Genomic DNA, 23,983 nt, shown 5'->3' on the forward strand with positions numbered 1-23,983 from the left:
AACCAATTAGGCTTTTTGCACATTTTTTTTTAAAGGCAGTGACGGTGGTGAAATAGTTATTTTGTCCAGTTTCAAACTTGTATGTTTGCATGAGCTGCTCTAAAGCAATGCCCCTGCAATAGCCCCGTGCAATATTATATTCAAGCAGTCCTTTGGATGTTACCGAGCTATCGTGCTTTCCTGTAGCCTAGGCTATTCAAAACATTGACGTGCGATCATAGTACTGTCCAACATTCGGTTTCTTGTAACCTTGCACTTTTCTCTAAACTTCACCCCTCCTCCGCTTACTTGTGGGGGCAGAGCTCTCCTCAGAAACGCCCCCAAGCAGTACTTTCAAATGAGAGTAACCACTTCAGTATTTGAACAAGCGGTAGAATACCTAACGAGAACTAAAGAGGACATGAGCGCACAGCTTTCAGGCTTTGCAGTCCTGTTCTGTCCACTGCTACATACAATTAGATGTCGTAAATGTGTCATAAATTGGAAGAATGATGGAAAAAACAGATGTATATGATCCATACAGGAGACCAGCGCGGAGGACACAGTGGATAGTAAGCACTTTGGCGTACCACTATGGTTTGGATCGTGGAGTGGAGAATGAAATTATTGTCCTAGCTACAGGACTTGATCAATATTTGCAAGAGATTTTCCATCATATGGATTGTCAGGGGGATGGCAAAATCCCTGTCGAGGATTTTAATGTATTGTGTGAAATCTTGGGGCTAAGTAAGGAGACAGACTTGGAAGAGTGCGATGGATTATTGGATAATCTCCCTAAAGAGTTGACTTTTAGACAGTTTCATGCGAAGCTCTGTGGATATTTCAGCACTAAAGCTGGCTGCCATTACGAGAATGGACGGCTGCTGGTTGGCAAGGATAGTGAACACATCGAGACGCAGATCCGTCTCCGGAGTCCCTTGCGTCGGAGAGCGAGGTCGCTATCCATGGGCGTCAGTGGGAGAGGGAGCAGGGGTTCATCGCCCGCTTTGAACCGCCGCACCTCAGTGTGCAAACAGGGCTCTTGTACTAAGGAATGCTATGAAGAAATTGTAGCACTGGAAGAAGCCGAGGACAGGGTAGCTAAACTTGAAGAAGAAAACGCAAGTTTGAGAGAGTTGGTTGAGGACATGCGCGCTGCTTTGCAGAGCAGTGATGCTCGGTCGTTGGCTCTACAGGTAAATTAACTCCAAGATGTGAGCAAATACCCCATGTCATAGTTACATTTTGTAATCGGCAGTCATTTTGTAATTGTGTCATGTGAATTGCAATGGTATTGCTAATCCTCAGCTGATCCCGTTATGGGACATCTGTCCATGGCCATAGTGGGGGTGAGGGGTGCAGATTTTTAAGATTTATGTGCAGCTGGTCTTCACATAATTGTACCTTTTCCTTCCTCCAGCTTTGACTATGTATTTGATAATGAGCTGTTGCTTTCCACACTGATATGCCTTCAGTGGTGTTTTTTTTCATGCCTATGTTGTCCCTGGGCCTCTCCTGGGTATGTCAGGTTGGTCTGTGGAAGAGCCACGCGAAGCACAAACCGGAGTCGGGCTGTTTTATCGCCCACCAGAAGCTGGTCGCCCAGAAGATCGCCAGTGCCAGCACCAACAGCAGCCCAAAGAACCTACACAGCTTCCTGCACGAGATGGACCTGATCCGAAGCTCGCGGAACATGCAGGTGGAGGAGGCCATGCTCTTCAACCAGAAGCTGGAGCAGGAGCTCTCACGCTCCAGGGAGGCCGGGGCTCTGCTGGAGGACTGCAACAGGACGCTGAAGAGGGAGCAGCTGGAGATGCGGAAGAAGGTGGAGGAGGCCAGGCAGGCGGTCATCAGTGGCCTGGGAAAGGTCAAGGACTTGGAGGCCAAGGCCAGACACGTGCCTGTGCTGCAGCAGCACATCCAGCAGCTGGAGATGGAGCTGCTCTACTACAGGTAGGAAGACCTCACTTGGTGCCCTCTTTAGGGTGTCCTCATCAGGGTGTGTGTTTTGCCTCTTGACCTGCCTCTAAACTTTGCATGAAAAAGCTATACAAATGAAATGGTTGTTTTCAGTTCATCAGGTATCCGTAATGCATCGTATGCACAACCATAATGCTATATAAGGAGTTTATTATGGCTTATTATCTGTGATGAGTTTTCAATATCTGTAACAGACTGTAAGGAGGGCATCCCATCATGAGGAGAATATTCTTTCATGGCAACTACATTCAATTTTGCCCACTCCTCATCTGTAAGTCAGCAATGGTAATGCCTCTCTGCAATTCAGGACAATAATTCAATATTAACAATATCATTGCAAACTCCAACCTGAGTGAATAGAATGTTATAAGCATATTTCATGTGTTTGATATATATTTTTTGCAACAGTAGTGGAAAGGAGACCTGGACTGTTGTTTGCCTGTGCTGATGCATTGCCCAGTTGCTCAAACAAAGACCCATTCTATGCTTAACCCAACATATCACACTAATGGGATCACTTGAAAATATTTAGGTAAAACCACTTTGGGCCTCCCTCAATTTCACAAGTTTCGTTAATGTGTTTTGTGTCTAAACAGCATGGCCTCCTCCTGAGAGGAAAACATGGCTAGCGTGCAGGTCTGTGCAGGGCTGGCAAAGGGCCTGGAAAAGTATGCCAGCATACGTGCAATTTACGTGTGCTTGATGTGGTCCACTCCACAGAGATTTTCAGCCTTGTTTTGTTTAGGTTCGTTTAATAGGCCATGTGTGTGGCAGCCATGGTTCTCACCGCTTCTGTTGGGAACTATTCATTTTTTAGGGGTGTTTTAGTTTAATAGTGTGTCATTGAACTTCCCGTGCATATAACTGTTTGTGTAATGTCTGCAACCTGTTTGGCTTTTCTGACTCTCCTGGTGTAATCAGCGTCGGGGGGATAGGTCCAGGATGGCTATTTGAGCAAGTGTTTTTGTTAATGTTTATCTCTTGGAGATGGAAGGTTCAGTCAAAAACATTTTGTGAAGTAGATGCTTGTCTCCTCGGCTCCCCCCCCCCCCCCCCCCTCTCTCTCTTTCTTTCTGTCCAACTCTCTCTCTCTGTCACTTTTAAGACATGTTGATTCAGCTGACTGTTGCGCCTCATGCATATCAAGAAAAAAACGTTGTAACCATCCAGCTTAACTTTCAAAACCAAACAGACCAAAACTACATCATTTGCAGGAATTGAAAAAAATTATGATGCTTAGATTAAGTTTTTAATAACGCTTTTTCTAGAAAAGATATTGCAAACACTTGGGTTCAAACACTCCAAAATGGTGCCATTTGATGCAAAGATAGCCTCTTGGGGTTTACCTCTAGTTACTAGGCTTGTGGAGCCTCTTTGATTTCTGACAGTGAAAGCCATCAGTAATCTTAAGTACAGGGTTCTGTACCTCACAGAGAGTTTGGGTTCTAAGAGTCATATTTCACTATGTAATCAGATAAGTGCACACTGGACTGTACAGAATGATAATAGACTACTGCTGAATTTCTAAACTTAACAGAAGCAGGGTGAGAACTCTCTGTACTGTCAGATCCTATTTATTAAAAACACATTTGATCTCAAAAGCCACACTTCCTGAAATTGTTCTGAAATATGGTTGCTAAGATAGTATTTGATGTAGTTCCCAAACTGAAACACAATCAACTTTACACACATCTTTTCAAAATAAACAGAAAAGAACAATAGCCAACTAACATAACTGATGCCTGAACTCTGTTTTGTTGCTATTCAGTTGTCAAAACCAAATGGTGTAAAATGGAAACAGAAACTTAGTTGAAGGTACTTTCCTCTCTGTGAAAGCCAGTTACATCACCACTGTGTTCAGCCTGAATACATTCTTCTGTGTGTCGACTGTGTTGTATTGAGCCGTGCCGACTCATGAAAAGCAAATATTTATTTAATGTTGTTGTAATTGGGACCTCTTGCCTGACATGATCCATCTCATGCAGTGAGTGATCCCTTGATTGAAATATTTAAAGGCACGAAACATAAACATTCCTACACCCACATCACGGCTCCTTCCAAATGCATGCAAAGTTCCTTGGCCGCCCAAAGGGGAGGACCTTAAACAGTGCAAGCCCTATTGATGCTCTTAAGCCAAATAATTCATTCAGGGACACAATGGTTCTGACACATCGGCAGAGACCCCCTTTTCAGCCAGGGAAGCCCTGACCTAAACACACTGAAAGTTCCCATCAGTCTTCAAACAGTCTCTTCTGCATTCTCTGCTCTCGCCGAATAATAGATGAACGCTCCCAGGAGTGTATCCTAGCAACTAGTCTCTGACACACACACACACACACACACACACACACACACACACACACACACACACACACACACACACACACACACACACACACACACACACACACACACACGCACACGCACACGCACACACACACACATATACACACACACACACATTAGCACACACACACACACACACATATTAGCCTCATGCACATGCAGTCTTATTGACTGTCCATCAAAGTTTCAGCTGTATAAAGACAGCCAATGAGAAATACTTTTGCTTTACTTAGTAGTACTTGAGGTATGCAGTGTGTACACATAACACGTCTCAGAAATTAGTCAAACAAATCCGTCATCCGTTTTCAAGTTTTTATGCCAATCCACCTGCATCTCCCAATGAGGTTATCGCCTTCGGAATTTGTTGGAACGCTTAAACACACATTTTAATCAGAAATCTCCCCCTCCTCAGCAGGTCAGAGAAAGTGCAACATTTCCACAAACACGAAAAACATTTCAGATCACTTGAGAATTTCAATGTGGGGTTTACAGTGCCTTGAGTCGAGGGGTCAGGTCTTGCACAAGTTAACTGTTAACCATTTGAGTTTCTTTCCATAATTTCTGTTTGGCTCTAAACCACAATGAATTTGCAGTGGTTTATCAACCTCAGCATTAGCTTATCTGTTCTTTTAGTGCCTTTATCCCAGCGTTTTTGCTGCTACAGTAATTACTTATAATCAGGAAATTGTGAAACTGTTTACAAGTAATCTTTGACAAGGAGCTCAAGCAAACACTCACAAGTACTCAGAGTTTAGCTGTGAGTGCAAGGTTGTGTTTGCCCCACTGATTTCCTTCCTCTTGTTTTTGCTAAGCAACAACCGAACATTACCAACACAGTATAATCCATTAGACCTTAGTCACTAAAATAATTGTATGGCCTGTTAACAGGAAGACTCCTTTCTGTTGTCCACCGAGCTTTGGGTAAATTATACACTTGGGTCAAGTACAGACCTGAATAACCATCTCTTCCTTGTAGGTTGTGAGAAACATGCTCTTAGTCACTATGCTGATTATTATGCACTGTGCTGAACATCTCAGGTTGTACAGCTAATATTGTATAAACCGTACTGTAAAATGTAATTAGTTTACCTTATCTACAGTATATGATTCGCCAGCCCAAGCAGATCGGCTCTCCCTTTGCAGAAGTAAAGAAAAAGTTTGGCAAAGTTTGGGGAGGCTGAAGGCTACATGTGAGATGAACAAATGTAAATGATTGAAAGATATCTAGGCTACCAAAATGTCTCTATCAACATCCATTGATCTTTATTTTACATGTACTTAGTCGAGGCAAACAGACCCTGTAGGTCTTCATTTAAGCAATTAAGCTTTTGAGCTGGCTGATAGTTGAATCATTAATGTTAACTGATGAGCTTGCTACTGTGCGACTGTCTTTGTTGTTTATACTAACTACAGGATAGACATGCAAACTTGGGTACGTTCCTAAATTAAATCCAGCACTCTAGAAATGGAGGCCCTGTAGTTCAAAATCAAGACTGTAGTTAAAAAAAATGAAACATATTATTCAAGCCATTGAAATGGGATATTAACTAAACAGACATTAATTATAACTCAAGGATTGCAGTGAGTTATGTTACTATTAGTTGTACCAGGCAAGGTCTCAATTAGGGATGCACCGATCCACTTTTTTCACCTCAGATACCGATACCGATATCTGAGGTTTAGTATCGGCCGATACCGATCCGATACCGATATAAAAAAACAGCGCGAAACTGGTAACTGTGTGTGTGTGACCCCACGTGCGAGAGGGAGAAATGAGGAGTGCATGACATGAGATCTTGTTGCATTTTTTGCTCATTTGCTACTTGACATCATGTCTAGTCATCACTATCAATTCATAACATAGGCTAAAAATAATCACAAATAATGTACGTTCTAACTAGCGCTAGTGTTCATATTAGTTAGCAATCATATATCCGCTAGCGCCAACTTTTACGTTACATTGTAGAGGCTCAGCATGGTGACCTGTTAATGTATTTGCTGGTTCTAGTCTGTTAAAAGACCCACGATTACCAAAGCAGTATTCTTTATCTCCCTTTAATGTGCATTCATCAATTTCCATTACATGACGATGCATGTGATCCTACATATGTGAGTGTCTGCAATGAGAATGGGGACTAATTAGCACTGCACTGAATTACTTTAACATGAGTTATTGCTACACAATAACAATTACACAACTAATATTACTCGATACATATAATTGTGGACATTATACAAGGCAACATGAATCTCATTCATAGCTCATCCAGTCGAAATCTTAACAGGATGAACCCATCTTTATTAGAGCGAATCAACATCAGGACATAACTAAATCTCCGCTTAGCATGCTAATCGCTACTAATAGCAACGTGCACTCATAATACACTACGTATATACATAGACATAAAAAAAAAAAAAATCTTTTTATTTTTATTGTCACCGATACCCGATCTAGAAATGTCTTCAATATCGGTACCGATACCGATACAAATATCGGATCGGTGCATCCCTAGTCTCAATACGCATGTCCGATAACCACTTCCCAGAATTCCAGCACCCCACTTCACATATTCATAAATGTGTTGGTACAACATACTCACAGATGTTACCACTTAAGTTTCATGTGCTCTGAAGGATGGGATTTAGTGGTGTTTTGAACTGACAGTTGAACTGACAATTCAAAACCCCACTATATCTCATGTTAGGGAAGATTTATACAATCAAATATGCAATAAATGCCCGACGCAAGTGCCCTGAAGAATGGTTCTTGCCATAGTAACCAATTTGACATTTTCGCACACATCTAGGGACATTCTCTGTTATTCAAAAATGTCCCTAGATTTTGCACAATGGGCTTCTCCATATCACACACATACGCCATTCTGCCATCGCAATTCTTGAGAAGACACACTAAACAGTTAAGAGAAGAATTAAACATTAGAACAAGAATGTGGCATTTACCCATAATCCATAGAACCAGGAACTCATCAACATAACACTGCAATATACAGGCATTCAAAACTTTATATACTGCTTGATATTTGCTAAAGGTGAGGTGTAGAGCGTTACCATCACTAAACTGGCTCCTATCCAGTTTATAGCCATGCTATATTGTTCAAATAGTTAATTCAGTTTTTTTTTTCTGCTTAAGCAATAATAGCTTGATTTGCACTTCTAAAAAATTCAAAACTTAAGCACCTAGTTAGGTCAACTAATTTAAACTAGTACTTACAGTGTAGTGAGAAGATAAAGTTTATGTTGAGAAAATAGTTTATACTTTCTTTTTGGCCCTTTTCTTTATGTGGCATCAGCATCCACTGCTTGTCCACAGTGTAACTGAGCTTTTATTACTGCTCATGAAAGCTGTAGCATGTGCTGCCATGGGGAAACAGACACACCCACATAAACGCATACATACACACATGCATGCAAACACATATACACACAGATAGAGAGAGAGGGGGGGATAAAGAGTGGCCACTTGAGTCTTTTTTTGTCAGTGTCCGGGGTTGTCCAGATCAGAGCAGAAGGGGCTGGTCCCCGTGTCTCTTGCGAGAGCTGCTCACCCTGTGGGCAGACGGCAGACAGTGAGAGAGCTCTGGAGTGCATCCAGCGGCACGGTGAAAAGAGGAAGCTTTTTGATGCGGCTGCCAGGGGCGACGGGGACTCGGGTCACGCACGGAGGGGTCAGCGTCTGATCAGCCCACGGTCACTGAGCCCCTTGGCTTTTATCTGAGCTGGGAGGTGTGTCCGCTGCTCATTTTTCTTCCTCCCCTCTTTTCTTTCCCCTCTGTCTCTCTGACTTTTTTTTCTTCTTCCTTCACCCCTCCTACAAAACATTCTGCATTGCACCTCCATCTGCCACTAAAGCTGTTCTGCTGAAACACTAGAATCCAGTGCCGTTAAATTCCTTTTGCTTCATGTTGGCAAAGCCCTTCTCATATTCCCCATGGTGAAGCCTTACTCCCCATGGACTATCTCTCTGTAGCCTTAATTCTTCAAAGTATCATCTTGAGCCTGCTTTCCATCTGCCACTTAGTTTAGCACAGAAAACACACACAAACTTCTGTCTCCTTCCACCCCTCTTCACCCCTGAAGCCACATCAAAAGCACTTATAATAAACGTATTATCCTAATTTTCTGCCTGCAGTAGCTGTCGTGAACATTTTTGCATTTTTCAGAAGGAAAAAGGGTGGGGAGGTCTGTTTGGGGGGGGATCCGATGTCCCAGCCTGTGGGCTGAGCTGAAATGTGTGGTGTAATGCAGGGTTGGAACAGATCAAAGTTTCCACCTTCATCACCGAGTCTCTCCTGTGATCTCATGTGAGAGGGCAGCAAGGCCTGACAGGGTGCTGATTTCAAAGATGGCGAGGGTTGAAGCGCTTTCAGTCGCACAGGACAGAAAATGGGGAAGGTGAGGAGCTTTAGCGGAGAAAGAGAGATGAGTAACTTTCCTGGGACGATATGAGAGATTCCTATTAAATCTGAATGTCAGAGACCCAGCTGTCCTCACCTGATGTAAAATGTACAAAAAAGATTCCACTGTTGCGTAAGAAGATGTTCCATTGGCATTCCTCTGAGCTGATATAAAATGTGTTTTTGTCTGTCTGTTGCTTAAGACCGGGGTTTGCCACGGTATAAATCTTAGAAGAGCGCTTGTGTGCGTTTTTTGCATTTCAGACAGCCCATTTATGCAACTCCGAAATGATGTGAAAAACAGACAAATGAAAATATGTCAGACTATTCGGTGAGGCAAAAATGCATCTTTACCGGCAGGAGGGTTGCATAATATCTCCTTCAGCTCTTGGCCTGTAATGAGTTTAGGAAGCGGAGGTGGGTGTATGTGGAGGGCTGTCCTGGGTGGTCAGCTGGTGGGAACAGACAGGAACTAGCTCTAGTTCATTACCATAGGGGAGAACAGAAACATGCAGCAGCTTTTAGCCCTGAGGCTCTTAAAAAAGAGAGTGAGAGACAGAGAGAGACAGAGAGAGAGAGAGGAGAGTGATTAAATCAGCTGGGGCCATGGGTAGAGCTGTGAGCCAGGCCTGCAGACAATGGAAAGTGTTGGAAGAGGAACAAAAAGCGATCGGAGGAGAGGGGGAGAAAGGGAGGAGAGAAAAGCTCAAACAGCTCACCATCTGGAGGAAAAGGCAAACACTTGGCTGTTTGTTCTCCTGGTCATGTCACTTCACCCCCAGAGATGGATGTCCAGGCCCTGCACAGGAAAAGTCAGGTTGAGAAAAAATGGCCTATGCCACCACCACTGCTGTCTTTATTTGCACAGAAGTTTCGGTCATAAATAATGGCCTGCACTCAACAAGTAGGGGAAAACATGTCAAGGCTCTAAAGCATGGTTCATTGACATACATATGTGTGGGTGTGGGTGGGTTTGTTGGTCTTGGCTGGATTTTTTTTTTCAGGGTTGTGATCTTTATTGGTGAAATGTATTATACAGTGTCTTAATTGACATATCCTGACTATGTGGAAAGGGAGAGGAGAGCAGATTAGTGATCTTTTTCAGTTGGGCCCAAAAGAGACGCTGAAAGAGTGACGCAGAGGAAGGATAGAGAAAAGGAGAGAGAGCGAGAGCAATACAGAAAGTGAGAGCCAGGGGAATGGTCTTGTGGTGTCACCTCACAATAAAAAGAAAACAGAGGGGTGAAGTACTCGGCTGTGGCAACACTTTTCTTATTATGTAAGCTGAAGGCAAATATCCCCAAGGTCTAGAACCCAACAGAGAAACACCTAAACTAACCGAGCGAGATGCAAAGTAATTCTGTAATGAAAAGAAAAAAACCTGATTACGAGTAATTATAGTGCTGTATATGGGCCGAGCTGTCCTGTCTCACTCCTAGTGGTGAAATAATATCAATCATTCCTAATGACAGCACACACATACACGTTGGAGGGATGTCTGGGAGCAGGAGTGTTTTTTATGGTTCTGTTGTTCTTGTGCGGGCTTCCAAACCTTCCCTGGCCAAGTGGGCTCGCATTCAGTCTTGGAAAGTGTTCCACTTTTCTCCGACCTCCACACACTATGCCTACATCAGCATGAATCCACCATTGCTGGTTAACACACACACACACACACACACACACACACACACACACACACACACACACACACACACACACACACAACCACACACATTTCATAAGAGTCTCAGGGACCCACCTCGAAAATACCCTGAACTCTCTGCCACTCCCTCCAACCTGATTCCCTACATTTCCCCTGGTTCTTTGTTTTTTTTCTCCTGTTGTTGTCATGCAGTGCATTGCTCATCTGGAATTGTTTACATACCTCTTCTAAGTATGTCTTCGTGTCTACTCCTTACAACAGCAGAACTAGAGAGCTGCCTGACCAGGTTCACTTTGTTGAAAGGGCCCCAGCCTCACCTCTGCAACACTCAGGTTATCTCTCACTCACAGAAGAATCTGGCTGTACTTCTTCTTCTTCTGCTGTCTCTGCAGGAGCCCATCCATCCTAAGACTCACATGGCCTCGCCTCCAATGCTGCACCTAAGGTGTCAGGATTGATTGATGACACTCCTAAGAGCACTAGGGCTCTGCTCAGTGTTTTTTTAGTTCCTCCTTAGTTGAATTGCCGTCACGTTGTTGAGTGTTTTCTAACTGACGTGGTAGATAACAGTGCTGTGTGTTGGATTCATTCATTCTAAAACAGCTTTGACCCCGAGTGTGGACTCGAGGTGGAGGGAGGATGCCGAGGCTCGTGGGTAAATGGAAGTTCAGCCTGTTGCTGTAATAAACACAGGAAGTGGCCCTGGCGTCCTCGCTCTCTAACCACGAGCAGCTGGACTTGCACTGGCCCACCAAACCATCGCTCACGTCCTGCCTAAACATGACTGTGATATAAGACCTTGTTATGAATACCTTGACCCCACAAATATCGCTGAGTTAAAATGCTTGTGGCGCTGGGTTGACATAAGAGGGGATTCAGAGGTCAGAGAAACGATTGCAATTTTGTCTCGAGCTCACGGCTCAGATGCGAGACGAACGGACAGGTCTGCCGAGCACCTTGCATTGATCAAATATTAATGTTGCCCATGGAGACATACTGGCGGTCTCTTTGACTCCTTTCGCCCTGCATCTGTTTCTGCTTTGGCCCCAGAGTGCCCTTTGTTTTCCTGCTAAAAGAGAGAAACTAAATCAAGTGGAACAGACTACTCCCAGGGGCAGAGTAAAGAAGACACAGATTAGCATCTAGAAATCATGTATTTGCATTCATTAGTGTTTTTCAGTCGAACATAGAGGTTGGTCTTTTGTTTTAATTTCCTTCCATTAAGTCCATGTGTGTGGACATATAGGGCTATGTGTTATGCACATTTGTGTTTTTGCCTCTAGGTAAAAGTGTTCATTACTTTCAAAATGAACGTTATTGTTGAAAATATTGCCTTAGCCAATATACAGGCTTTTTGTAATAATGTGAACTTGGCTTTAGTCAATTTGAACTTCCTTGTTCCTGTTTTTATGTCCTGAATTTCGCTGATGTGTTTTACACATCCTCTTTTTCTTTTTTTTCGGGGGTCGAGTGGTGCCTGGATGGATGCAAGCACAGCCTGTGCAGACAGTTCCAGAAATGTCCAAATGATTATTGAGCCTTACTCGTCTTATTAAGGAGGCCCACGGTGATACATACTGTACTCTCTGGTCCCTCGGCCAAATCTTTGAAGCGTGTTTTTTGTTCCTTGTAAAATGCCATTCAGAGGAGTGCAGAGAAACACTGCAACATTTGCTCATTCGCATTACCCATGATACAGAAAAGCTTAAACAATGTTAGCATGCACTCTGCCAACTTCTCTGGTTGTCTCCCATTGGGATTAAGCTCACACAATGCAAGGTACGCCTTTCAGCAACATAAAGCATGGAATCAAAGAAACAGGAATTAACAATGACTGGACGGCTAACCTATGCCAGATGACTGCTGAGCGTGTCTTTTATGGTTGTCGTCCTCCAGACTTGTGCTGGGTTGTGCTCCCTCAGTGACAGCTGTAGACAATACAGAGGGCAGAGCAGTATGGGAAATCATGTTTGACCTGGCGGAAAACACTGGGGAAGCCTTTAACATCTATTCCATTTAGTCATTAAATTCTCATTTTAGGCTACATTTACTTAACATTTGAGAGAGTTGTTATGAACTATACCCTTGCTTTTTGTTAGTGGAATCAACTGAGATGCATGAGAAGAGGCTTACGAAATAACCATATTTTTGTATTTTCCCAAAACGCCTGATGTAACTTTTCCATTCAGTGCTGGCTAGACGGTTCACCCGCTGGTTTCTCCCAGGCCAAGTGCACGCTGGCTTGGCATTTTGGAGAAAACCAAAATGTCTGGAGTAGTTTCAGGTGTCTGAAACGGTCTGTCTACTTCAACTTGTGTGTGTTGTTTTGATAGCTTTGAATGCTGCGCAGTAAATTTAAGTCCTTGGCCACTACCCAGAGCTTTCACCCTCTGTGCAAATAGGTTTCATTCATGAAGCATTTGATGAAGCAGACCCCCACCCTACTGCATTGCCGTCTCACACACACACACACACACACACACACACACACACACACACACACACACACACACACACACACACACACACACACACACACACAGCAGCCCCACTCCCACACGGCAACACCGCACTTCCACAGGCTCTGTCAATTAAAGTTCAATTAGCTACAGTGAGCTGTGCTCTATCAACACCACCCATCCCCCCACCCCTCCCCCAAACACCGCCACCATGGCTCCCGATACAGCCGATTTTGGTAGCCAAAGAAATGCCATGGAAACCTATTGAAGTCTGTAGTTGGGGGTCCCCTTCCATCGTGTGTCACAGCTGCAGAGTTTCTGACATATGTATAGGGGTACCCCACTTTTCCCTGCAGCCCCACAATACTTCAGACCCCCAACCCCTTACCCCCCACCCCTCAGTAACCTGACTGATTGCCTAACTGGGAGCCCAAATTATTGACCTTTGCGCTGAGCGCTGCACTTTCCTCAAGCTTTCTGCGTGGTGAGGTGATATTTGTAGCACTTGTGCTTAACAGATTTATCGTCGTTTTACTGCTGGGTGTCCCCGGTGGAGGGAGGATGTGTGTGGAGGGCACTCCCGGGCTCATTTAAATTGTGCTCTCGCGGGATACGTGCTGCTAAAAATGAATTTCTTTGGTGGTATTTACACCCCCCCAAATGTCTTTTTTCCCCCTTGCAAGACACTGTCATCTGGAAGCACTTACTGTCTGCTTCGCTATGGCCCCCCTATCGGATTTCCCTCCTTTATAAAAGGCTAGGGAAACTGTACAATTCAAATGATAGCAAAGTGATTCGTCTGTGTGTTTCTGGACTGAAATTCTATTTATTTTCTAGCATAATACGAAAACACTTGAATATGATAGTATGTTGTATTTCAGCACAATTTAATTTCTGTTGCATTTCAATTTTCAAACATGTTAAAAAAGAATGCAATCACAATGTCCTGGCTTTCAAAGCTCACCATTGTTTTCATTTATCTTTGAAACATGAGGATAACATAGGAAAACATTAGTCCCATCCAGCTCACAATGGATTGAAGCTGCTGCAGAGTCTTGTTTTAATTACGGTCTGCCAAAGTGCCTTCAGACAGCCGAATCCCATGTGCCAATACAATTATTATGGTGGCTATGGGCATGTATTATTAGAGACGTCTCATGTTACTTTCTCTTCCCTTTGAAGTTTTGTAATTCCTCCATTCAGTCTATTTCTAAGTTTATAGAAATATTTCCCAGTAAAATGACTGCCCTGCTATTGTCATAAAAATGGGGGTAAAATACTAAAAATTATAGGTATTTACATTAGGGGTGGGAATCTCTTGGCACCTCACGATTCGATTCAATTCCGATTCAGAGGTCAACGATTCGATTCTAAACCGATTATCGATTTTAAACCGATTATCAATTTCAAACCAATTATCGATTATCAATTCTAAACCGATACAACGATTATCGATGCATTTAGACTTTTAAATCAATTGAGTTTGCTACTCAGAGTCTAAAATCACTTCCTACGTTGTGTTTGATAATTAAAGAAAATCAGCAAATTAATTACCTTCTCTATTTTGTTTATTAGAGAAAAAGCTTTTCCTTGTCACAATTTTGACTTTCTATGAGCAATGCAATAATCGATGCAGCTTGCATTTCAACATAAAATGGATGTGTAAAAAAATTAAATAAAATGTTTTTACATTTTAATTTTTTTTATTGCAAAATTGATTATACACTTTTCTGAATTGAGACAGAATCGTTTTAGAGACAATCGAGAAAAATGTATTAATCGATTTTTTCCCCCCACCCCTAAACCCCCATTATGTTGAGTCAATATATAAGCCTATAGGCATTTCTTTATTCAGTGCACTGGATGAAACCCACAACTTTTGTATTTTAGCAGTAGTATTTTACCCAAATGCATTAGTCCAGCAGTTCGCTTTTTGTAGTTCCCCCCTGTTTTCCTCAGTGGGGAGAGACTGTTTGACAGCCCACGTGAAGATGACCAAGTCTTTTCTCCTCGGCAGGTCAGAGGTGTCCAAAGTGACGGTGCCTTTCAGCAGCGCTACAGATCAGCAGTACAGGGAGGACAGGAGGTGCTGTCTGGACTCCCGACAGGCCCGTCACTCGCCCACGGGCCATGCAGAAAACTCTCCTGACAACAGTAAGACCCCCTACCTGTAAACCTCCACTCACATCACACCGTCGCTTCAGGCAGTGGAGTTACAGACCCTATTGTAGTCTCTAGCTATATTAATAAGTTACCATTTAATCTAAAATATGTTTCAAAATCTCTTAAATGTAAATTAAATGTAAGTAAGGTATGTCAACAGATATGTCCACTGAACACTCAATGAAAGATTCCAGTAAATAAATGAAAGGAACAGAATGGATCGACTTTCCACATGAATTCCATGAGCACCACGTGTTTTTAGATGGGTGAAGATACACAATGTATCTTCGTGTACTGACGTGTACTGAGCTGCAGCAGAGGTGAATGTGAAAAGCTGTGTGAACACTGTGGCTGTTCTCCCTACAGTGGAGGAGCAGATGTTCCGCTCGGTGGAGGGCCAGGCGGCGTCAGACGAGGAGGAGGACAGGTGGACAGGGGAGCAGCAGAAGCAGGTGGACGAAGTGAAGAGGATCCTTACCAGGCTGTCCTGCTGCGGGGACAGGTACGGGACCCCGCACCCATCTGTCCCTCCCACCCAGTGTTGGTGTGGTGTCTCTTTGTCTTTCTCTCTGTTCTTTCTCTTCCACTTCCCTCCTCATTTCCCTGTCTCTTTTGCTTTTGTTGATTTGTCTAAGGTGTAGCAGACTGCATAAGGGGGCAGCCGTGGCCTACTGGGTAGGGTTTCGGGCTGGTAACCGGAGGGTTGCCGGTTTGATCCCCGACCAGTAGGAAAAATGTGGTCGGGGGAAGTTGTAGAGCACTGCTCTCCCATGCCCACATCCACGGCTGAAGTGCCCTTGAGCAAGGCACCTAACCCAAATCACTGCTCCCCAGGCGCTCAAAAGCAACTCACTGCTCTGTGTTAGTGTGCTATCACTGTGTGTATCACTACCCTGGATGGGTAAAATGCAGAGATGATATTCAGAGTGTGTGTGTGTCACTATCTCTGCCATAAACATATACACTAGTCACTAGGGCTCATTTCCATTTCCATAAAATATATGATCTAAATTATGAAAATTCACTGTACACACACACAAAAAAAAACACATTTTCATAAAGGCACAGTTATAATAAAACAATGATCTGAAGCAAATATGCACGCACGCACGCACACACATGCATAAATGAGTAGAACAGAAAAAGAGAACCTGAGAGAGTTACAGTCCTGTCCTCCGCAGGTGTGATGAGAAAGCTGTGAAGAGGCTGCTGTCTCACTTTGGGGAGTTGCGCAGCGAGGAGAGCCAGAGCGCCGTGCTGGAACTGCTGGAGAAGGTCACCCGCCTCAACAGGCAGCTGGAGCTCAGGGAGGGCCAGGCCAGGAAGAGTGACATGGACATGGACCAGGTACCCGCATGGCCTCGCTCCAACCCTTTAGACCACACACAGCATAAACCCTCATAATATCTGGGACATTTTTGTGTGCTGATCTGGCACAGAACTGGTGGAGCGTAGCCAGATTAGAGCCTGATGTGTTCCAGAGGTAAGACGATATCACGGGAGCATTTTCAGTATAGGCACCCACTCCCATTGGTTCACAGAAAGAACACAGTTGAGGCAGGAGACCATGCAGGGGGACCATCTAAGCATGGACCTTCCAGGGCATCCCATCAACATCTCACCCCCCAGCCAGGCACCCCAGCCAGGCACCCCCGCAGCATCAGCACCCTACCCCTCCCCCAGGTGCTCCAACAACAGCCAATTCATTCCCACCGTCCCTTACATTATGGCAGTCTAGGGCTTTGGGGTGTAACATGAGATTAGAGGGGGGACAGCGCAGCTAAAGGGTCTTTATGGAAATGGACGGCTTCAAAGGGAGGAACCGCAGCAAATGGCACAGCCCTCATGCTTTCTGCACCCACCCAACCAACCGACCGCTAGCACTGCTATGGGGAGGAAGCCACCCTGCCTGTGTGTTTGTGTGTGTGTGTGTGTGTGTGTGTGTGTGTGTGTGTGTGTGTGTGTGTGTGGGCGTATGTGTGTTTCTAAGAAGTATGTATGTGGGTGTGTGGGTTTACATGTGTATCCATGTGCGTGTGTGTGTGTGTGTGTGTGTGTGTGTGTGTGTGTGTGTGTGTGTGTGTGCATGCTGCACTGGCCACAGAAACACACACACACCCAGAACACATGCAGCCGGGTGAAAGAACAGAGCAGGAAGGAGGAAGAAGAAAGAGATGGTGTGCTATTAAGTCATGTGTTTGTTTTAATTTGTGACTTTGCCCTGGTTCACATCCAAACCACTTTGTTGGATTAGAAAAACAAACTCCTGTAGAAACAGTTGAAATGTCAAGTTGTGTACTCATTTATTCTGTTGCCATAGAATCACTTTTACAGTACTAATGCCTATGGTTTCTCTAAAGCATCTCTATATCATACAATATACATATTACAATACAATATAACAATATACTTTAAATGTATTCTTTGGATTTCCATGCCATGATGTAATACATCTAGATATGTTCACTCCACTGTACAATTGGGGTGTCCTGCTAATGTATGTGTTCCTCCTCCCCCGTCTTCCTCCTCCTCTTTCTCAGGTGAAGGATGCACTTGTGCAGGAGCTGCAGCAGAAAGCGGAGGAGACGGAGCTGCTGCACATGGAGCTGCAGATGTTGGAGACGGAGAGGGTGCGTCTGTCCCTGGTAGAGGAGAAGCTGGTGGACGTGCTGCAGCTACTACAGCAACTGCGTGACCTGGTCAGTCAGATAGCCGCGCTACAGCACCGAAGATCTAGCTTCCAAGTGTAAGGTGTAGAGCTGCATTCATGATGCACAGTAAGCACATCATGAGGGTCAGCGCAGGGTGGATGTGGGGTTACCAGAGGTCAAAAAGACTTGCTTAACAACAGCTGCTTGCACGTGTATGTCCTCACCGCCAGCATTTGCTGTTGGGGCGCTGCTACCGCCAGGCTGTCAATATTTCACGGCCTATTTTGCGCACCTCATGTGTGAAAACAAGGCTCTGTACCGAAACTCTAGATTCGCTCCGTTGCAGCGAGGCTTGAGCAGCGAGGTTTGAGCAGCGAGGTTTGAGCAGCGCCTCAGACGCGTGTCTCAAGCAGGGCTGACAATGTGTTTGTGCCTGGCATGACTTAGATTCAGCCGCATAGCAAATATTTTCATCCAAATAAGTGTGAGGAACAGGCAAAGGATATGGTTATGCTACTGATGTGCAGCCGTTTGTCCATTCATGATGAGGCTATAATATGCTCTCTTGTTTGTCCAGTGAAGTGTTTGTTACATTTATAAGCCCAATCAGTGGCACCCTTTCAGGTTCTGTTTTTGCCTACTACTACTTTTGCTCCTCAATCCCTCGTCCCTTTGCACTCATTCTCTTAAAGTCGCAGGCCCCCGGATCTTAGTTCAAGAAGCTTCAATTAAACTTAGCTGAAATGAATTAAAAATGGAATTGGAATTGAGGGCCTTCTCTTTGCTCTGAAGTCCACTGACTCCATTGATGATGGGAGCGTGACATGAGCCACGGCCGTCCAGGAAATGAGACTCAACAGGAGAAGTCTGATCGAGTGCCAGTACACACACCTTTGGACTTGCAAATGCAGAGGAAGTGTAGTCAGCCGCCGCTCCTCTAATTCATGCGCTGTGCTAAGCAAGTCACCCGCAGTGAAACTCAACCTGCGCCACAAGCCTGTGTGTTTGCACTGGGAGAGACACGTGAATGGCACAGAGTCTGAAGGTGCAGTTGCACAGACAATAGATCAAACTGTATTAAAAAACCAACAAAAGGGCTTGGTTGCTTCTTTATAGTCCACAGAAACAGGGGATTTATTCATGCAGTCTCTTTCTTTGTTCTATTAGTCTGTGGATTATTTAGTGTGTGTGGGTATGTGTGTGTTGTTCACCTCTTGGTTACCATTACATTCCTGCTGTCCCACACCTTATGTTAACACGGAAGCCAACTTGAACTTTGAATGTCAAGTTCATGTTAGACCTTGACCAGTGCTTGTTTGATGTGAAAAATAGTTCTGTGCCTTCTTTTCCTACACTTTACTTTAAAGATCTCTTATGTTTACACTGCCGCTTGGTGATAATCCTTTCTGCAATCTGACAAGTTCTCCCCTATTTCAGAATGTCTCCAGGAGGTCTCTGGGAAAGATTCTTCTGAGCACATTGGAGTCATGCAGTGACCCTCAACACGGTAAGTAGCCACAACAGAAGGCATCAGTAGACAGCCAGTTAAATTAATACAGCTCTCGTGAAACAGTTACCGCCCTCTACAAAGACCCCAAGCACCATAAAGCTATAGAAGCACAAATGTAATTTGTTGGAGCACAGCTGACTTGCTTTTAGTGTCCTGGCTTTTGGAATACTTACATCTGTGTCTTTATTCACAGGGAAGGCTCACATCCTGGAGGTACTTAATGCCCTGTATCATGAACTGGCGGCATGTGAGATTTTATCCAGCAGCGTGGCTCTGGAGCGGACTCAGAGTCATCAGTCTCTCACAAACGCACTCCTCATCTCCTGCTGATTAACACTGCCACCTAGTGGATGGTGGTATGGACTACAGGAGGCTCTGAAATGTCTTCTGCTTTGCCTTGACATACATGGCCAAAAGTGAAGAAAACTGAGACATATCTGTCTGTCAAACAGAGAGGATGCTTTTATTATCATTGACACAAGTTGCAGTATCACTAATTTGTAATTCGTTCATTTTAAGGCATTCAAATATGATTTGGTACGGTTTCCCTCCGATTCTGTTCCGAGACTGTGTTACAGGAAATGTGTTTCTCAAGAGGTGTTTTCATTGGTGACAGTAAGATATCACACAACTCAAATCTGGTCAGCTCTCATATTTGTTATAGTTTATTTGTTGAATAACAAATAATATGTGGACAATGGACAATGATGCCAGAACAAAGGAATTATAGGACAAGATGGCTATCATTACATGACATGGTACACGTGTTTGTATTTGTTTTATATACCACTGTGTATTTGGTATTGGTCATGTGATTATTGTGCAAAATAATATCAGATTGCGTTTTAAAATTTGAAGGTACAGGGAAAAACAACAACCATAACATTCAGACTTTGGCGCTGTGAATTTCTTTTTCATTTGTCATACATGCATGCACCTTTCACATTACAAAAGATATATGTTGCTTACTTTACTAGTCTTCTTTTTGACATTAACATTACATTTGAAATTAGTATTTTTTTTGTAAGAATGGCTGTAAAAGAATATACTGGTGATGCCATTTAATGTACATATGCTCTTGACTCAAGTATAGTTGAATTTTGAATATGTGTTTGTTACTCAAAACACAAGGTCTGAGCATTCAGTAAGACTTGTGTGGTTTTGGTATATAAGCATCTATATTATGAAGACATTTTCAGATTGAATATTGACTGGATGTAAAAAATCTTTAAAAATCCGAAACATTTCTGCTTAGTCACCTCCAAACTATCACAGACTCATTTTAAATGGGCAAAAATGATGAAGACTTATATAATGGACTTATGAGACCTAACTTGAGGTGCTGTTGATGTTTTGTTATTTGTTTGTTTGTCTCTTTTTATCTGTTTGTTTGTTTGTCTGTCTGTTGGTTTGTTTCTTTTGATTGTGAAATGTTGCCATTACTGTTGGCTTCTTGTACTGAGACTGCATCCATATTGTCATTTTTACAGCTAATTCTTTGGTTAGATCTGACTTTATTGCCAGGTGATCACATTACTTATAAGCACTTGAGGTAGCTATTTTATTAAGAAAGCTTAAGAATATTTGTCAATGCTACAAGCTGAAATGTATCTTTGACTAGGCTCTCTCTTTGACTAGGCTCTTTCTTTGACTATGTCCTCTCATATTCAGTGTAAAATACAAGCTAAGTATTATTGTCAGGGAAATGCACAGCTAAAACCATTAGCTGTAATGTTGCTGTGTGAGAATTCTGTAACGCTTTTACACAAAGTAGCAAATTACTTTGGTAACAGTTCCATATTGACACAGACCCTCTTAGAAGAAAGCACTTCTTTATTTGTTATATGTATACACAACACAAAAGCTACCTGTGATTTCACAATTCTTTGATCTATCTTTTGAATTGATACAAATACCTGTTGCAAACAGTATTTAGAATGTTCATACACAATGAAATATCATGTAATGCAATGTTGGGGAGACAACACAAAAACATACTCTGAGACTGAGAAGTCATTTTGGTTGTTATGAAAATGTTGTACATGTTTATTTTCACTTTGAATAAAGGGCCAAGTGTAGCAACTTTGTATTTCCACATGCAATCATTCTTTGAAAAAGAACTACTGGCAACTGGAAAAGAACTGATTGACAAAACAACTGAACAAGCCACAGTGTTAGCAGGACATTCACCAGTAGTCACGAGTCACCAGTGCAATATGTGGCTAGTGGAGAGTGGCAAGGGTGTTCAAATTACCCATTTATTTACATGCTCTTCCCTTGATTAGGAGTGCGCTCCAGCTGCAAGTGACACTTGCAGTGGCACCCCACAGATGGTATTAAAGAGGGACCAGTTTGGACATAGTCCAGACAGAGAGTGGTGAGGTGTCCTTTGGTGGCCATTATAATATATGTGTTACATATATGCTACCTCTTTGGTGGTGTGGTGTGTGTCATGATTGCATTGCTGCCATGCCAACAGCTGGTTCATGTTTGCCATTCTCATATACATTTCTACAATGGAGCTGTTGGATATGTTTTATGTTTAGATGAACATGGATTAACGCATCAGCATGGAACTTGGCAGACCAGGCGGAATAGCAGCAGCTTAGCAGTTGACATGATATACTGACCCCACTAAAGTCAGCACATTCCAGGAACCCCCGTGAGGAGGGGGTCCCAGGGGGTCCACACACACACAGGGGTACCCAGGGGAATTAGCGAAGAGGAAATAGTTAATGCTGATTGGCCTTGACAAGCAGCCAAACAGAATGAACCACATGAAGATACGTTTCTTTAAAAAGACTTGCAGGACGTTCTGACAGTGAGATGATCCATGGGCATCCTCTTATTGTAGCTTATTGATTACAATGTCTCCGGTCTTCTGATTGAAAAAAAATGCGCCAAATAATTATCTTAGTTGAGGAAGTACATAGGATGCAGTAATGAATCAATGATGTCTGTCAGCAAACTATTCAGTTGATGTCATAAGTGCGTTAGTTTAATCCAACTATGACAATGTGACATCTGTCAAGCAAGATGCAAGATGGCATGAAAGTCATGAAATAAACTGAGCATGAGTCAGAGATATATCAACAGATCATGTTGTCTTTATTTGTAATGTGTAACCAATGCGTGTTGTTTATTGATGCTAGCATGGCACTTATTCAATTAAATGTAATTGTATTTATATAGCGCCAAAACAATATATGTTCTCAAGGCGCTTATGTCGCCTATTTAAGTAGAGCTGATCTTTTTATTAGCAAGAATTGTGCAAACTTAATTTTGCAACCTCAATTGGAAAATCTGCAATGCACTTCCCCAATCCCGTTCAAATCCAATAATGTATAGGAGCAATATTGAAACTCGTTTGGTGTACGCAGCCTACCCCCTTCAAACCACCATCTTTGGTTGGACTATAAACTATTAAAAAAGCCAATTACTGACCCTGACATTAAGTGAATGTAGGCTACTGATTGGCTCCTTATATTGATGTTTTAATTCAGCCAATCTAGTATTTTGCCCAAAATCCCCATAGACTACGATGGCTTGGTCTTGATGGCACGGTTTGGTTAAAACTACAGTTTACCATGCCTTCTACGAATGTTGTTCTTCATTAGGTTTCTATTTCCCCCCTTTTTAACGCGATTTGGGAACATGAATTTAATCCCCATGGTGCATGGGGAATTATTAAATTTTTAAAACAGTGGATAGAATTGGCTTGGATTGTATTGAATTTGTAGCCTGACGATGTCATACTCATAATTCTAGTCAGAATATGAGTCTGATGCTGAGCCATTGGGCTGTGATTATGGGGCGTGTTTCAACGAACCAGGAAAAAAAATGCCTCTTCGCTCAATTGGATACCTACAACTAATCAGAGCAACATAGTATGACCATCTGATAGCCTACATTAAAACTTTTACCGGATCCCGTAAGAAGGACGGCACAAAACATATTTTCGATTGACAAATGCCTTGATCGCGTTTCTCTGTTCCTCTTTCAAAATGAATGCGCTGTCAATGCCTGCTGATATGCCTGATATGCCTGAATGCGCTGATATGCCTGCTCACGTACTTATTAGCAGCAAGGCTATAGCTAGCTACTATTTGTTTCAATGGATTTTTTGTCTAAGCGTTAGCAATAACCTATCAATAATGGTCTAGAGTGCTTCAGGTAAGACCTATCAATCAATCAATCAACTTCAATTTTATATAGCGCTTTTCTAGATACTCAAAGACGCTTTACAGATCAGTCCGGTCCAGTCCATTCATTCAGACAGTCATACCAGTGGTGGTAAGCTACGAGAGTAGCCACAGCTGCCCTGGGGCAGACTGACGAAGCGTGGCAGCCAATCAGCGCCTACGGCCCCTCCGACCACCACCAACATTCATTCCAACATTCATCCAGATTCATACGATGCATGTCTTTATGATGGTGGGGGAAACCGGTTGTCTGGGAATTCCCTGCCCCTTCACTGCATTTCATTTGCTCAGTTAGTCTGGCAAACTACTCATCAGCGATCCACTTCACTCACGTAATTGGACACGCCTTTAACCAATCAGACCAACGATACTATACAACGATACAACGATCGGTAATAAAGCAAACACAATTTTTCTGTATGAATTGTTCCAGGGCAAGTTTCTGTTCTGTTTTCAAAGAAAACTTGCCTTATCGAAGTTTTGCGGTGCTTCGGCGGCCACCATGTCCAATGTTTAAAAACTCTCCGTGCAGTAGATTTTGTAACGTAGCCGTGGTAAGTTTAAATCCGCCAATGGCGCGCCAGGTAGCCAAAAGCCAGTTTGTGATTGGCTCCA

The 23,983-nt window shown here is 43.2% G+C and overlaps 1 protein-coding gene across 1 annotated transcript; it reads left to right on the forward strand.

Annotated features, from left to right (window-relative positions):
- The first annotated feature begins 413 nt into the window (after positions 1-413).
- Positions 414-20,035, forward strand: efcc1 (EF-hand and coiled-coil domain containing 1). Its single transcript, XM_080846562.1, has 8 exons — positions 414-1,175; positions 1,508-1,932; positions 14,860-14,996; positions 15,372-15,507; positions 16,187-16,352; positions 17,546-17,704; positions 19,094-19,163; positions 19,360-20,035. The coding sequence occupies exons 1-8, from the start codon at positions 489-491 to the stop codon at positions 19,494-19,496; spliced, it is 1,917 nt and encodes a 638-aa protein (XP_080702688.1). The 5' UTR covers positions 414-488; the 3' UTR covers positions 19,497-20,035.
- The last annotated feature ends 3,948 nt before the right edge of the window (positions 20,036-23,983 follow it).

This window comes from Sprattus sprattus (genome assembly GCF_963457725.1).
Source record: "Sprattus sprattus genome assembly, chromosome: 10".
In the NCBI taxonomy this organism is placed as follows: domain Eukaryota; kingdom Metazoa; phylum Chordata; class Actinopteri; order Clupeiformes; family Clupeidae; genus Sprattus; species Sprattus sprattus.